The 14516-nt window shown below is 43.9% G+C and overlaps 1 protein-coding gene across 1 annotated transcript in view; it reads right to left on the minus strand.

The window, feature by feature from the left end:
• Positions 1–8005: 8005 nt before the first annotated feature.
• Positions 8006–14516, minus strand: part of LOC135899678 (transcription factor E2F8-like) — a 75859-nt gene continuing 69348 nt past the window's right edge. The window contains exons 15-16 of the mRNA XM_065429005.2: positions 13862–14019; positions 8006–10588 (exon numbers count right to left, since the gene is read on the minus strand). Of these exons, the coding sequence (XP_065285077.2) occupies positions 9862–10588; positions 13862–14019 (885 nt within the window). The 3' untranslated portion in view covers positions 8006–9861. The remainder of the gene's footprint in view (positions 10589–13861; positions 14020–14516) is intronic.

A 14516-nucleotide genomic window follows, 5' to 3' on the forward strand; every position in this document is an offset into this window, starting at 1 on the left:
GCATCCCCTAATGTACAAATTCAAATTGGCCTCACATTGGAACTCCGTCTCAAATGATGATGCTTTCTAAGGGCAACCCCGTTGAAATGGGACAGCGAGTCGTCTAGCCTGCTCGAGTCACTCAAGCTTTATTATATACGAGCGTATATAGCAATGTAGCATTTTTCCTATCTCTCCTTGATCTCTTATTTATTTTTCAATTTATTATAGCCTCCATCTCCATAATGTACAGTCATCTATGCCTGTAATGACTCTGTTTCTATCTTTATTTACTTTATTATTTATTTAGAGAATACTGCAGGCCTTGTAGGGGCCCATGCAGGAGGGGCATTGGTACAAAAAGAAGGGTCAACTAAGATGTGCTGAAATGTACAAAAGGAACAATGGCATAGGTACGTGGCAAAGTAGAAACGATAGCTATACAGTAAATGCAACTTTCAGGTACAACAGGAACTGTGAAAAAAAAAATAGCAGCAAGGACACAGCGCTGACAGAACAAATGTAAATAAAAGCAGGAGAAATGGAATTGTCAAATGCAGCATGCTCAAGCGTCAACAAGTTCGTTGCATTCTGTGCTAGTAAGAAGCTATAAGGGTGATGCCTTCCACTCGGTTAATAAGCGCAGAAACAAGCAATACTTATAAGTGCTTGTTTTAGCAATGTACGGGTTTAATGATTCATTGTGATGGTGACAGTCAGCCCTGTGAGTGGTTGGATGTATTGACAAGGATTAAGGGACAGTTGCTTATTCTTAAGCAGAAAGAGAAACTTTAGCCTTTGAATTTTACTGCGAAACTGCAGTGTTTAAATACCATGGTTAATCATGAAGTTCGTCAGGGAGTCGAATAATATTTATGGAATATAAAACGGACAATGTTTCGCTGAGTTTTCTTCTAAGGCGTGAATGTTTTGTTTCGTGCACTGGTCCCAGATAATCGCTGCATATTCAAGTTTATGCCTACTAGAGCAAGTATAGCAAAGTGTTAGTTTCCTGTGGTGCCTTCTTTGTGTCTGAACAGACAAAGCTTTCTCAGCGATGAGGAACATGTAGCAGAAATGTGCTTATTCCGGCTAAGATTATGAGTTATAGTAACACCGAGGTATATTCCTCAATTGCAGATCAGGAGCCCTATAACATAAAACTATTCCAATATGTTTTTATTCCAATCTCCTGACGTCAAATTTGCGTAACCACCGACACAAGCATTGGGCGGTGACCCGCAGCGTTGTCTCAACAGCCCAATCAAACGCTCTCTTCGTTTATAGGAGGTCACGTTCCTTTGCTTTCAAAACGAATAACATTGCCTACTTTGAGTGGTTTTTCATTTGCAATTAGCTGCCAGTAGCCGAGGAGCACGCTCAAGTGGAGAGGGTTTCGATGGGGCCGAGCTAGCGCACTGAATATAGATACCCGGATGACGAGGGTGGTGGCGGCACCTGCGATTGGTCTGCTTTCCCTTACTTAGCTGGCAGTGGCTTGTCTAAAATCACGGTGGCGTGCAACGGAAGCCTAAGAATATAGCTAAAATAGATCCTCAGCAAGAAAGAGTTGGCCGGGCGAGGTTGTAAACATGCTGGAAGTGCTCGAAAACGTTACACAGCCCCGTAAAAAGCTTCATTATAGGCAAATAAACCTATGGTCTCCGGCAGGTGCGAGTAGCCAGTGCCTCAGCGATCTGCGGCAGCCGTCTTTTATTCCTTTTGGAATGGGGCTACCTGCAGCTATTCAGAAGAAATTTCGTTTTGTTTGTCATATTAATGCATCTTTAACGCGTACACATCACTTTGACGCAGTGAGTTTTTGCGGTTTTTTTGACGCCGCGTGACTGGCAGGTGAAGTGGGTGCAGCCCGAAAACTTTTCACCAATAACCGAGGGCTAATGGCAAAAAGGCGTCGAATTAGAAGTAAATATTTTTCTTTTGCTTGGCCAAATCATGCATAATCAGTGTGTACACATATCAGATGAGGAGCTATCGCAGTTTTCGTGACGTCGCGTGACATACAGGTGAAGTGGGGGTGGTCCAAAAAAAATTTTTGACCAATCGCGGAGGGCTGATTGCAGAATTGGAATAGAAAAGTTTGGAATAGCTTTACGTTATTGCACCCCAGGGTTCACATGCAATGTCATAAGTTAACAATAAATGATGTTTTTCTTACTTATATACATGCAAAGCGTTTTGTTATAATTAATCTCGTTCCTTCTTTGTTTTTGTTTTCCTCTAATATGAGTATTTACGAGACCTCGTAGTAGGAGAGAGTTCAATTTCACAGCCCAAGTACTCTTGCGCCACCAAAAGACTGGTGCCTCTCAGATTAGCTATATGGCAAATGGATTTAGTTAAACACATTAGGGAGAAATACACATTTTTTGCATATTAAATAAGACAAATACGCATCAATGAAAAAAGCCACGTAACACTTTATGCGCTGTTTCCCCGCTCACCTAGCTTTACGTTTCCGCTGGTGCTTATACGGTGGAAAATACGCTTCCTTCTCAGCTTCAGACGGGTTCTGGCAAAGCACCAATAAGCGACTTGCCCACTGTTCGCTTTGTCATTGGTGCTCACGCTGTACAAGTTTGTAGCCGGTATGCATTGCGCCATCATCAAATAGAAGCGAGCTCAACGCATGTTTTGTAGTAAAACGTTGTGGGGCTAGTTGGTGCATAGCTTTCAATAGAATAAGCGCCACAAAGTGACAGCACACTAGAAGAAAAACAGACAGGACAAGGCGCCTTGTCCTGTCTGTTTTTCTTCTAGTGTGCTGTCACTTTTTGGCGCGTATTCTATTGAAAGCATGTTTTGTATTTCTTGTTTTGTCCCGATAGTAACTACATCGACACTAACGGTCAATTTTCTCTGTCGTCTACGCCGTGATGTTCCGTATGAAGTCGAAAAGACATATAAATGAACGACTCATACGCTGTGGGTGCGAGAGAAAGCACGCAACAGCGAGCCAAAACAGATGGCAGCTTGATGGGAATTGTCTTCCTGTGCGCCAGGCACGTACCCAGGATTGTTTTTCGGGGGGGGGGGGGGGGGGGGGGCCACCACATCCATCCTCGTCATCAGCAGCAGCAGCAGCATCACCATCATCATCATCATACCCAGCTACATTTCTTCCTCTTGATGTCAATTAGAATATCGTCTATACCCGTTCGCTCTCTGATCCAAACCGCTCTTTCTCTCTCTTACCGTTATGCCTAGCAATCTTCGTTCGATCGCTCTTTGCACGGTCCTTAACTTGCTCTCAAGTCTCTGCCCCATATGTCAGCAGTGGCAAAATGCACTGATTGCACACCTTACATTCCAATAATAATGGTAAGCTTCCAGTCAGGAGCTGGCAATATCTGCCGTATGCGATCCAACCTATTTTTATTCTTCTGTGAATTTCCTTCTCATGATCAGGGTTGCCTGTGATTAATTTGCCTAGGTAAACGTGCTCCTTCACAGTCTCTAGTGGCCGACTGGCGATCCTGATCTCTTGTTCCTTTGTTGTTGTTGTTGTTGTTGTTGTTGTTGTTGTAGCCTTTGGCACGTGTGGCTCCTACCTACGATGGGGGATTGTCCAAGAAATGGGTGGATTATTCCAAAATAATATAGAGCATAAATTTCCTAATATCTATGCGAATAGCATTGAATAGGGTTGAATTACCGGCTAAAATAAAATCAGGAAGGTGCTGTTGAATGAGGAATAATTAATTTAAAGGTAATAAGAAAAATAGAATTTAGCAGGGCATTCGTTTAGATTCTGTAAGGAATGTTTGGACAGCGAAGCATGCAATCCTGTGGCTGAATCCCAAAGTGTACGCCCCGAACAAAAGAATTGCAGGTTCTGTCAAGTCCAGGCCCATTCTTCGAAAAGGTATCTCCAACAATCTTTTTCTTAACGCAGCAAAGCGGCGGCAAGATAGAAGAAAGTGCTGTATCGTCTCCTCTTTCTCACAAAGAGAACAAAGGGGAGAGGGAACCAAACCCGACCTGTATAAAATGAAATTTAGGGAGGGAATGCGGCAGCGTAGTTTGGTGAGGCAGACCTCAAGCATCTTTGTGTAACAAGATTTGCTATGCCAGGGAAATTCCAAGTGTTTATACTCTGGAGAAGCTGTCAAATGTGGGTTTCTGGGTTTCTGTGGGTTTCAAATGTGGTTTCTGTGAAATAGGAGTTTCTGTATCCTGTTCATTACTGTTTCTAAGTGAGGTATCGTGACTCCTCTTGGTACTGTATACAGGTCAGCTTAGAATTTTTCCGCTGCTTTTACTATATCTTTGAGATTGCTGATGATATTCCCCTTTTTATCTTTTAGTGCATACATCATGGTTTGTCCTACGCCAGGTTTCTTTTTTACTGATTTCAGGTTGCGTTCATTTTTTACGGCTTCTTCAGTGTTTCTCATGTTATAGTTTCGAATATCAGTTATTTTCGCCTTGTTGATCAGTTTTGACAGTTCCGCGAATTGCGTAACGCTGTGCGGCCGCCAGTCCCATACAACCGCCTAGAGCGCAGGACTCTGCGATTCTATACGAACTGCGCTCACCGCGAAAGGTTAGAAAAAGACCCACATAAGCACAGCAGAGAAGTGGCTACGTGAGGCGGTTCGACCGATAACTGTAGAAGCGTCATTCAAAACAAGTAATTGTTCTCCACTTCCGGCAGCGTTTTCTCTACTTCTTTTTTCAATAAAAAGATGTTGATCCATAAATAGTCTCATAAACAACGCTTAACTTTTTTATTATTCGCTTTTGCTTGCAGTTTGGTTGTTGCCTTGGCTCTCTCCCTTAGTATATCGCTTAATTTCTCAACTCCTTGCGATTTTTGTTTCCAGTTGCCAATTTTGCACGAAAAGTGCTATACAGTTAGGGAAAAACAGACGAGGTAACGGGCGACAGTCATCTTGCTTATGGGTTTTCATGATGGACGCTCTTTCACATTATTTTATTTCCCACCTTATCTAACCCATATCATGTGTATATGGTTCCGGGCATCTGCCAGCGTCGCGGCCAGCCGTAACTCAAGAAAATAATGAAGTAAAGGGAAAAGTTAAATGCAGTTGGCGTTTTCTCCGGCCGCAACTCGTTCCATGAGAGTACAGACCAGCTGAGTAACAACCGCATCCCTCTCCTGGTCCCAGGATCAGCCTAAACAAAGAAGGTTGAACTAACAAAAGCAACAGCCATGCGCGTGACGGTTGAATGGATGGTGACAACTGAACGCATCGCGAGTTAATCGCGGGGGTGCGGAATCTATGAGAAAACTGTCCTTCACATTACAAGAGGTGCCGATAACTACCGCCGTCTAAAAGGAGTGAAAAAGACAGCATAAGGCTGACCGATGAACAGCTGTCCAGTCTCAATATTGATCTGGTGGCGCTTTAGGAATGTGTGAGGAGTGGTGGCGTGGGTGATTTCGGGGGGGGGCCCCCGGCCCCCCCCCTCCCTGGGTACGTGCCTGCTGTGCGCTCAGTATTTGGGTTAGTTGGAGTTCACATGACCAAATAAATGTGCGTGCGTCACCTCCTCTATCCCCGCCGTAGCTGCTTATGCAGCCAGTGTGCTGTATCTAATTGTTGGTAATCATTGATTGGTGCAACGATAAAGGCCAAGCAGGGATGGCTGCTAACTTCATGCATGATGTCTTCCTTCTTGACCTGTCTTTCCGTGTCCCTAGTGTTTCAGATCGCGTAGTTGACAGGGGCAATGGGAGATTACTGACAGAGGCCATCCTGTAGTGGACATAAAAATATGCAGATGATGAGGATGAATCTGATTTTAGGAGTCTGTGAATCGCGCACCGCTGTACGAGCCATTCGCCCCCGCTGCCAGCGTTTTTCATAATGCCAGCATTGTGACAGCCAGTGTTCATGGTCATCCAGTGCGATATTCGCAGGTTTGCATGGTTTGTGCATTGCACTATTCTTATTTTTATCAGTAAGCGAAGGTTTGCTACAATTTATATGGCCGATATAACAAACATATAGACTTGCGTAGGGGCAGCACTTTTTTGTCGCAATTTCGACAAGCCTTACATGTGACCGAGCCGTTTGATGTAATTTTTCCAACTATAGGCACGATATCCACCACAAACCGCCTCGATCGTCTCCTCTTGCTATCATCTAGTAGCAACGTGCAAAAGTGCGCTGCACGCTAAATTTGACTGTTGAGCGAGATCGGAATCGGGACATCGAACGCAATTGCTTCTTGGTTGGATTTAAAAAAAAAATATAGGCAGTCAAGTTGGGGCAGTGACCCTTACACGGCTGCAGCCCTTACATGGATTTTTATGGTAAGAATCTTCTTTTGTGTAATTTTCTTATAATTCGCTACCAGTAATGCTGCTTCGCCTTTCCAACAAAACTGCAGCTTTTTTTTTTTCTTTTGAGTCCGAGTACGAGTGTTATTTATTCCAACTTCAAGTGAGTCTGGCTTGGCCTCATTTTGGTTACTGAGTGAATTACATACACTTTTATGACCTCTGCATGCATGTTTCCATCCCTAATATATGTTGTAAATAATTGAATGTGTTTTTTTTTTTTTCCTTTCACGAGTCATTAACATTGCCTACTGAAAAGAGAAGCAATACTGAGACACACATCATTCACGTGCGTTTCACACGGCGTTGATAAAAGGCTGCCAAAGAGGCCTCTGAAGCCTGCAGGTTTTTTCAGGGTCAGATAATCACCCAAGGCAATCTCAAGCAAGGTAGCACACAGCAACATATTCTTTCTCTAGGCATAGGCTATCCATACCATTAGAAACAATTGTTAGTAGGCTACCTCCATATATTTAAAAAATATATATATAAGAACTTTGACATATGTATATGTTTAAATATACTGTGTCTGTGCATGATGTTCACTGTGGAAATGTATTTAAAATGTTGAAGTTAAAAAATACGGTTGAGCCAGTTGCCACTGGAGCTTCAATGCATGCTCTTGTCCTCATATTGCCAGGATTTGCAGGAATGAAGTGAAAGTACGAATCAAAAGCCATGCACGTTCGCGCCAACAATGATCCAGTAAGCTTTTAGCCACAATAAAATTTCAAGTGAGAAGCTAGAGGCAAAAGAAACCTCAAATGATGTGGGTAACAGAACTGTGGTAATGACACTTTAGGTAGTGAGTGGTAGGCTTCGGCATAGCCAGTAGAATGTTCACACGTTTTGGAAAAAAGCGTGAGAAAAAGAAAACGCACTAATTGTGTAAAACGTACTAAAGTGCACGCCAGCATTTTCACGTGACACGACGGGCACCTACTGCTTTTGATAATCCACGCCTCGCACCTTCTTTTGTTCGTGTGGGAATGTACGTAGTCGCTGGAAAACATATCGTGCAATCACAATTTGGCATTTTACTGAACGTTGGTGCCGAAAGATTGTTTTCTGGGAACGTATGAAGCGGTAAAAAAGGAACTGTAACTGTATTGGGTGATTTTTTTGTGTTCTTGATCGCAAATGTTGGCGCTGGGAAATTGTATCGTATCAACACATCGTATCGTACAAATGGTATAACTATAATCGTATAAATGAAAGTATAAACATACAATAAAAACGTACATAAGCATATATAAACGTACAACGCATAAATTGTATCGTATCAACGAGGTTGTACTTTAACCAACCTGAAGCCAACAAAAGCAGGGAGTAAATTTGACAACCCCGAGCAGTGGCTGGCGGCGAATGCACTCTCTTGGCTTCGAGCAAAAAAAAAATTTTAATTATGGGGTTTTACGTGCCAAAAGCACTTTCTGATTATAAGGCACGCCGTAGTGGAGGACTCTGGATATTTCAACCACCTGGGGTTTTTTAACGTGCACCTAAATCTAAGCACACGGGTGTTTTCGCATTTCGCCCCCATCGAAATGCTGCCGCCATGGCCAGAATTCGATCCCGCGACCTCGTGCTCAGCAGCCCAACACCATAGCCACTGAGCAACCATGGCGTGTCTGGCTTCGAGCAGGTCAGACCAATTTGGCATTTTGCATCAAGTAATAGAGCCCACACATTCCATTCACCATGCCAGCAGTGTGGCAATTATAGTAGCACTTTATTTCTCAGTTGCATTCACTGCTTCTTTGCGAAGCTACATCGAGGACGAGAACAGTTGTTTCACAACAGCGACCAATCGACCAGAGGAAAAAAAAAGATAAAAAGACAACAGTCCTTCCTTTTACAGTGAAACTACACAGTCTCTATGAACAAATGTCCGTAAGGAGGAAATTTTGATGACGATGCCGCCGATGTCGCTACGGAAGTTGGCAAGGGGGAACGTTGGAGACTAGGCATTTTACGCCCACTATGTACAAGTGCCTGTGTGAATAAATAAAAGCCAACACTGAAGTGCTGCCCAGTAGGAATGCACATTCATCCCGGAACCATTACCACAAAGAAAAAACAAAAATGGCAGTGAGCATGTGGCATTTACACCTCAACCTAAAACCATTTTCAAAGCCCCAACAGTGACTACGAATGAACCCTAAAGTCCCTTTCGAACCCAGATGTGATGAACTTGATGAAAAAGTAATGAATGAGAACAAGACTGATGATGAGAGTAATAACTGCTGGGAAAAAAAAAGAAGTGTCATGGATGGTGACGAGAGACGAACCTAATGCCCATCTTTAAGCGTACTCTCCAACAATGCCCAAACAACAATACTAGGCACGTAACAAGTGACAACATGACTCGAAATATGAAAATGTCACTACCAAAAAAAAAAAAAAATGCTAGCGACAAGTTAAGCTTAACAGTAAAGCTAGCATGCAGGCAGTTCCACATAACAGTAAATGTGAGGAAGCCGGCATGTAGCACAAAAACATTTGAGTGGTCGAAAAGTGGCCAAAAACATGGCAGGACGAGTCGATAATGTCTTGCCCTTGAATCTTGAAAGGTTCGGCATTTCAGAGCTCTTCAGTGCTGCTGGGGCAAAGATGGTTGTGCAGCAGAATGTGTCCTGCTTCGATGTCATGCGGCACGCAACACAGGCAGGAACCTGGGAGGCACTAGAAAAATGGTCGAAGCATTGCAGCCAAGCCAGAAGAACATACTTGGCCAACAAACCTCAAAAGGCTTTACCACGTTGACAGACGGCGACTACGCTGCGGAATGTCACTTTTCTCACATCTCACAGACCACAGTACAGGTCCCACAGTAGTAATGCGTGTCCTTGTTGACGTCCTGCTGCACCGTGGTAAATGAAGTGCGGAGCTATTGGCCGAATGTCCTACTGCTAAATGCAGTCAAACACGCATGTCTTTGCAAACTCCCAAACAGCAGCGGCACAAGGTGTGTGAAGAACAGGGGAAGATCTGTAAAGTTGTACAGCACACACACACACACACATGCACACATTGTAGCACACAAGGAGATGCCTCACCACACATTTGAGGGACAAATGAATCACTTCCCTCTGCACTCCATGCTTTCCTTAAGAAGGCTGGATGATGCCTGGCCACCGAGAGAAAAACAATCCAGCAACACCGGAGCTCTGCGTTACTCCTCTTGCTAGGCGTCCGTTGCACCACAGTTGCGGAATAGAAAATTGCACCGTGAGTTACAGCTGTGCTCCGTGCCGATACAGATTCTGGCCATGAGTGCCTGTAAACACGGCTAGTTCATCACCAAACGTCTGCAAGTCATCGCACGTCAAATTTAAGCCTTCTTCACTGACCAGGCGGCCCCACAAACTAAGTTTTAGAAATGCCAGCCTCTTTGCACCCCTGGGATATTTTTTTCTTCTGTAACTTGTACCCAGTCTTTTCCACGTACTCGCATTCAATGTGAAATTTTCCATAGCCACCACCGCAAATTCATGATTGTTCACCGGCTGGTTTTGCTGAGTCTATCCAGCGTTTTGTCAAAAAGTTCCTCACTTGGTCAGCGTCAACTTGCGTGCAGCCGTCGAGGCCTTCTTTTCGGGGGGCACTGGCGCTGCTGCTGGTGTGGTGGCCGTCAAGAACCTCGTTCCCGCCGGAAGCGCGATGGCCGACACTGCTGCCTGGCCATGGTGGGCCGCGCCAAGAACGACAGGTGAGAGGGCAAGCACACAGTTGGACGGCGAGAAGATGGGAATCTGCGGCGAAGATGAGGACGACGCGGTTGTAGTGACCAGCGGCAACACCTCCGGCGACGACGAGGGGCCACGGACGAAGCAAGCATAGTAGTTAGACGTCAGCGGCGTTACCATTCCTGCGGCCGTTGTCGGCGGCAGCTTGAGGGCCGCGTCGTCTGCTGCTTCTGCAGCCGTTAAGCTTAGAACGAGACCCTGCTCGGCTCCTGGCGAAACGGGCGTCGTCGGAACGCTGTCGTATGTGAGCTTGCGGGCTGCAGCAGGGAGCGCCAGCGTCGTGATGACCTCTTCAGTGCCACTGGCTCCCGACGGTGTCCTCTGGTCATGCTCAATGACCCAGCGGAAAGTGGGAGTCAGGATGGTTGGCACTTCTGCTGCCGCGAGCATGGTTGTCTGCTGCGCCGGCATCTGCTGTACCGTCGTCTGCTGCGAAGCAGTCTGCTCAGTTGACGTCTGCTGCGACACCGTCTGCCGAGTCGTCTGTAAGTGCTGTGGCTGCTGCTGATGCTGGGTGCCCGTACACTTGCTGCATAAAATAGGGTTCAAACTGTTAAATGCATGGATGAACTTCCTTAACCTGCACAAAAATGAATGTCACTTATAGGCTTTAGGACACTGCAAACTTTATCACAGTCTGGATCATCAGAAGAGTACTGTGGCCCCTCATAAAGTGGAGCCTCAAGGGACCAGGGAAATAAGATTCGTTTATCAGGAGTTCCATTTACCAAGAGATTGAGCTCAAGGGTGCACAAAATGCGCTTTTGAAAGGTGCACATACTTCATTACCACCAGCAGATAATACATTCTACTACAAAGCTTCTTACAAAATTTCCATTTGCCCGCAGCTGCTAACTAGAGCTAGCAGCACATAAGATAAATACAAGAAAAACAGTCATTTAGTTAAAAAAAAATAGCCATTTCAGTGAAGCAGCCACTTTCGAAGTCATCAATAACTGACTTTCATCTCCAATGTGAGTCATTGGGCAAGCGTTTCTGTGTGCCTATCAGAAGTGCCAAGCAAATTCAAGCTCACCAAGATAGCCAAGATAAAGAAACCACAGTCAATGACCATGGTAGAGCCACATTAACCACGGGACCAACAAAAGCCAGCAAAAGCCACCTTGGGCAAAATGCAGAGAACTGGCAAGAAAGCTCGTAAAGGAAAGGCGCAAATAATAACGATGCCTGTCACGATGCTGCTAAGATTGGCCCCTCAGTTTCGTTGTAGGTGATATTTTTAGTCCTGTTTACCCAGAGTTAGAAAAAAAAACTGGTTCCATTCAACAAACTTTTTTTTCCCCCATTACCTTAATGCAGAAGCAACCAATCACAATGCTGTTGTTACGTTTAAGCGACAATTTTGTTTAAAAGGGAGCTTTAGCTCAGGTGCTCCTATCTAAATGCATGTAAAAGGAGAATTCGTTTTTCTCGGCAACCACTACACCAAATTTGATGACGTTTGTTGCATTTAAAAGAAAAACTTAAAATCTAGTGACTGTCGGCTTCTAATTTTTTAATTAAATTGCCAATTTTTTATTATAAATTGACAATAGAAAATTTTCACAAAACGAATCTATCAAGTTTACAACTCTGTAACTCAGCAAGGAAGAATGATATCAAAATACTGTGAATTGCATCTGGTAGTACATCTAAAGCGAACAAAATTGATATATTACACATCAATTTGAAAAGGTTCAGTAATATAGAAACACAGCTTTTGCTGAACCTTTGTCACGACGTTACAAAGTCATGCAAGATAAAAATTGACACATCGAATTTGTCCGCTTTGCATTATCTAATGGATGCCATTTACAGAACCACGATATCTGTTCCTGATGCAAAGCTATTAAATTATAAACTTCATACACCTAATTTTTTTCACACTTGTGAATTCTTGAAAATTCTTTTAAGAGAAATCAGGCCATAAATCGAAATTCCCCTTCCAAGAGTCAATAGAATTTAACTTTCTCTCTCAAATGCAACAAATTTTGTTAAGGTTGGTCCAGGGGTTATCTCAGAAAAGCGTTTTTGCATTTTACGTGTATTTGACTAGGCCGCGTCAGAGTTGGGCCCAAGCTAAAGCTTCCTCTTAAGCGATTTCCATTTTACCCAGTTTCTACTGCAGTGCAAAAAAATGGCTGGCTCTTTAAGGCAGCCGCATTTCACAAAATAAAATAAATAAATAAATGATAAATGTAATACCTTATTTGGTGGCTTCAGGCGAGCTGTTCCCACAACAACTATGTAGCTGGGGCAACTTTACCAAGAAAGGCACCAAACTTCATATGTTGGTTTATTCTTACCGAATAACAAGTGTTACTTCCTTGAAACAAACTTAACCAGAAAAGCCAATGCAGAGAAGCCAGTTTTCAGAGAAGCTAGCTTTCAGAGACAGCTTTTAATGCGCAAGCCACGGCGCTAGGGTGGTGCAAAAGCTTAATAGAGGATGGCATGCCAAGTTGCCGGCCATACAGATAAAATCTTGTCATTGAATGCCACGCAGTCAAAATAGTTTGTGACGTTCAAGTAAAATTAATCGTGATCGAGCCTGCGATGATCAGCTACACATCATGACGCTGCACTCGCGATTGCGTGCTTTCCCTGTCACGTGATGCAGTTTCCTTGGGTGAAACCAGAGAGCTTTAGAAACACGCAGCGAGCCCGTATTTGCGCATACTCAAAGCACGGCCTTGTGTCCTAGCCACGCCTTCTGCGTTTTTTTGTACGCCAAGCGGTCTGCATCCCCTAACTTTGGGTGTGCAAAACCTAAAGCTCCCTAACCTTTCAACTCTCATTCGCACTGACACTACTTACAGGGTCAAACAAGCAGCTTCTAGTGATATCTTCACAATCGCACATCTGCACACTTACACATCACCTAACAACCAAACAGCATCTCACAGCTAGCAGGCAGTTTTTGGCATACCTTAAGATAACAGGGAGCTTTGGAAACAGAGGACCTGGCGAGGGGATGCTATTAACAGTGCATACAAAATAACAGAAAGACAGTACAAAATAAACACTAACAGAGCAGTTAAAGTATGCTAAGCCAGCAAAAAAAAATGCAGAAACGGAAGACTGGCAGCAACACTATCCTAGGCTCCAAGAAACGATTTTTATTGTACCCTTTCGCAGGTAATTACGCTTGCTATAAAAAAATCGTAACTATGTTCATTCAAAATTCGAAGTTGTAAGAAACTTGCACAAAATAAAGCAGCCGAAATGAGTGAAAATACAGTTATATCAGTAAAATTACACTGGTGTTGTTAGCATTGCAATTTTGTCACCAAAATCTGGAGGGGACATATGTCCTTTGTTTTCTCTACCAATTAACAGCTTCCTTTTTTTTTTTGCCAAGGAAATGCAGATAGAGCTTTGAAATATTACCAACCCAAGTGCATGTTAAGATGAAGTCAAAGCTGAAAATACAAACAGGAGTATCAGTTCTGTCTTTGTATTAGTATGTCCTCGACAGATGGCAGTGCAATCTGTGCCTGCTACATTGCAAGGCACCCTTTTCGTTGTAGCCACAACAGATGGCACCACAATGCTGTTGCTGTAACATCTATATTACGAGCACTGTCACCAGAGACAAGTGACTTGCCCTTTAGACTTATTGGGTGAAACAGGCCAGTAATGCCCTCGAACATGGCGTTAAACAGAGCCCACTGCGAAATGCTACCTCTACCTGAAATTTCAGCACAGAAGAGCTAGTAGTTTTGGTAGAGAAGTCTAGTATACCTGGCACTTTGAGTTAAGCAACACCCAGGACAAAAACGTGTCAAAACAAGAGACCCACCAGGGTGGCTCAGCCTTCTTTGCCTTCTCCTGCTGGATGCTGATGATTGGCTTGGAATGGATCGGCAAATTCAGCGACTGCAGCAGACTGGTGTACTGCTCTTCCGACAGGGTGATCACGTGCGACTCCGCACTTGGCTCGCTCTTCTTGGCTTCAGCCTTTGCAACAAAAGCGAGGGAGAATGTTGTCAATGCCATGGTTTCCATGTGTGTGTAACCTGTGTGTTAGAAACTTCAGAAACTTGAGCGCAAAATGTGGCTACATGCAAACTTTGCCATCATAAGCATCAAAAAAGCCTCAAGGCAATGTTCGCAGTGCCACGAGACCACATTTGAATTGAAACTTCAATTTAGTAAATTTCTGTTCTGTGATGTCAAAAAGCCTTAAGCCATACTTCAACAGTGAGCAACAATGGTGTTCATAGACGTTCGTTGCTGAAACTTTGCATTGTTCAACAGTTGCACAGGGCTGTGTTTATCAAGATTCTAATGCTGCTGATGCACGACATGTTGTCACTCTTTGTGCCTTTTCCGTTTGATGTAGCAAATTTTGAGCATGGTTAGCAGAGATCATCATTATCATCATCAGCATCATCATCATCATCATCGTCAGCAGCAGCAGCAGCAGCAGCAGCAGCAGCAGCAGCCCATTTTAT

The sequence above is a fragment of the Dermacentor albipictus genome, chromosome 10 (genome assembly GCF_038994185.2).
Source record: "Dermacentor albipictus isolate Rhodes 1998 colony chromosome 10, USDA_Dalb.pri_finalv2, whole genome shotgun sequence".
NCBI lineage: Eukaryota > Metazoa > Arthropoda > Arachnida > Ixodida > Ixodidae > Dermacentor > Dermacentor albipictus.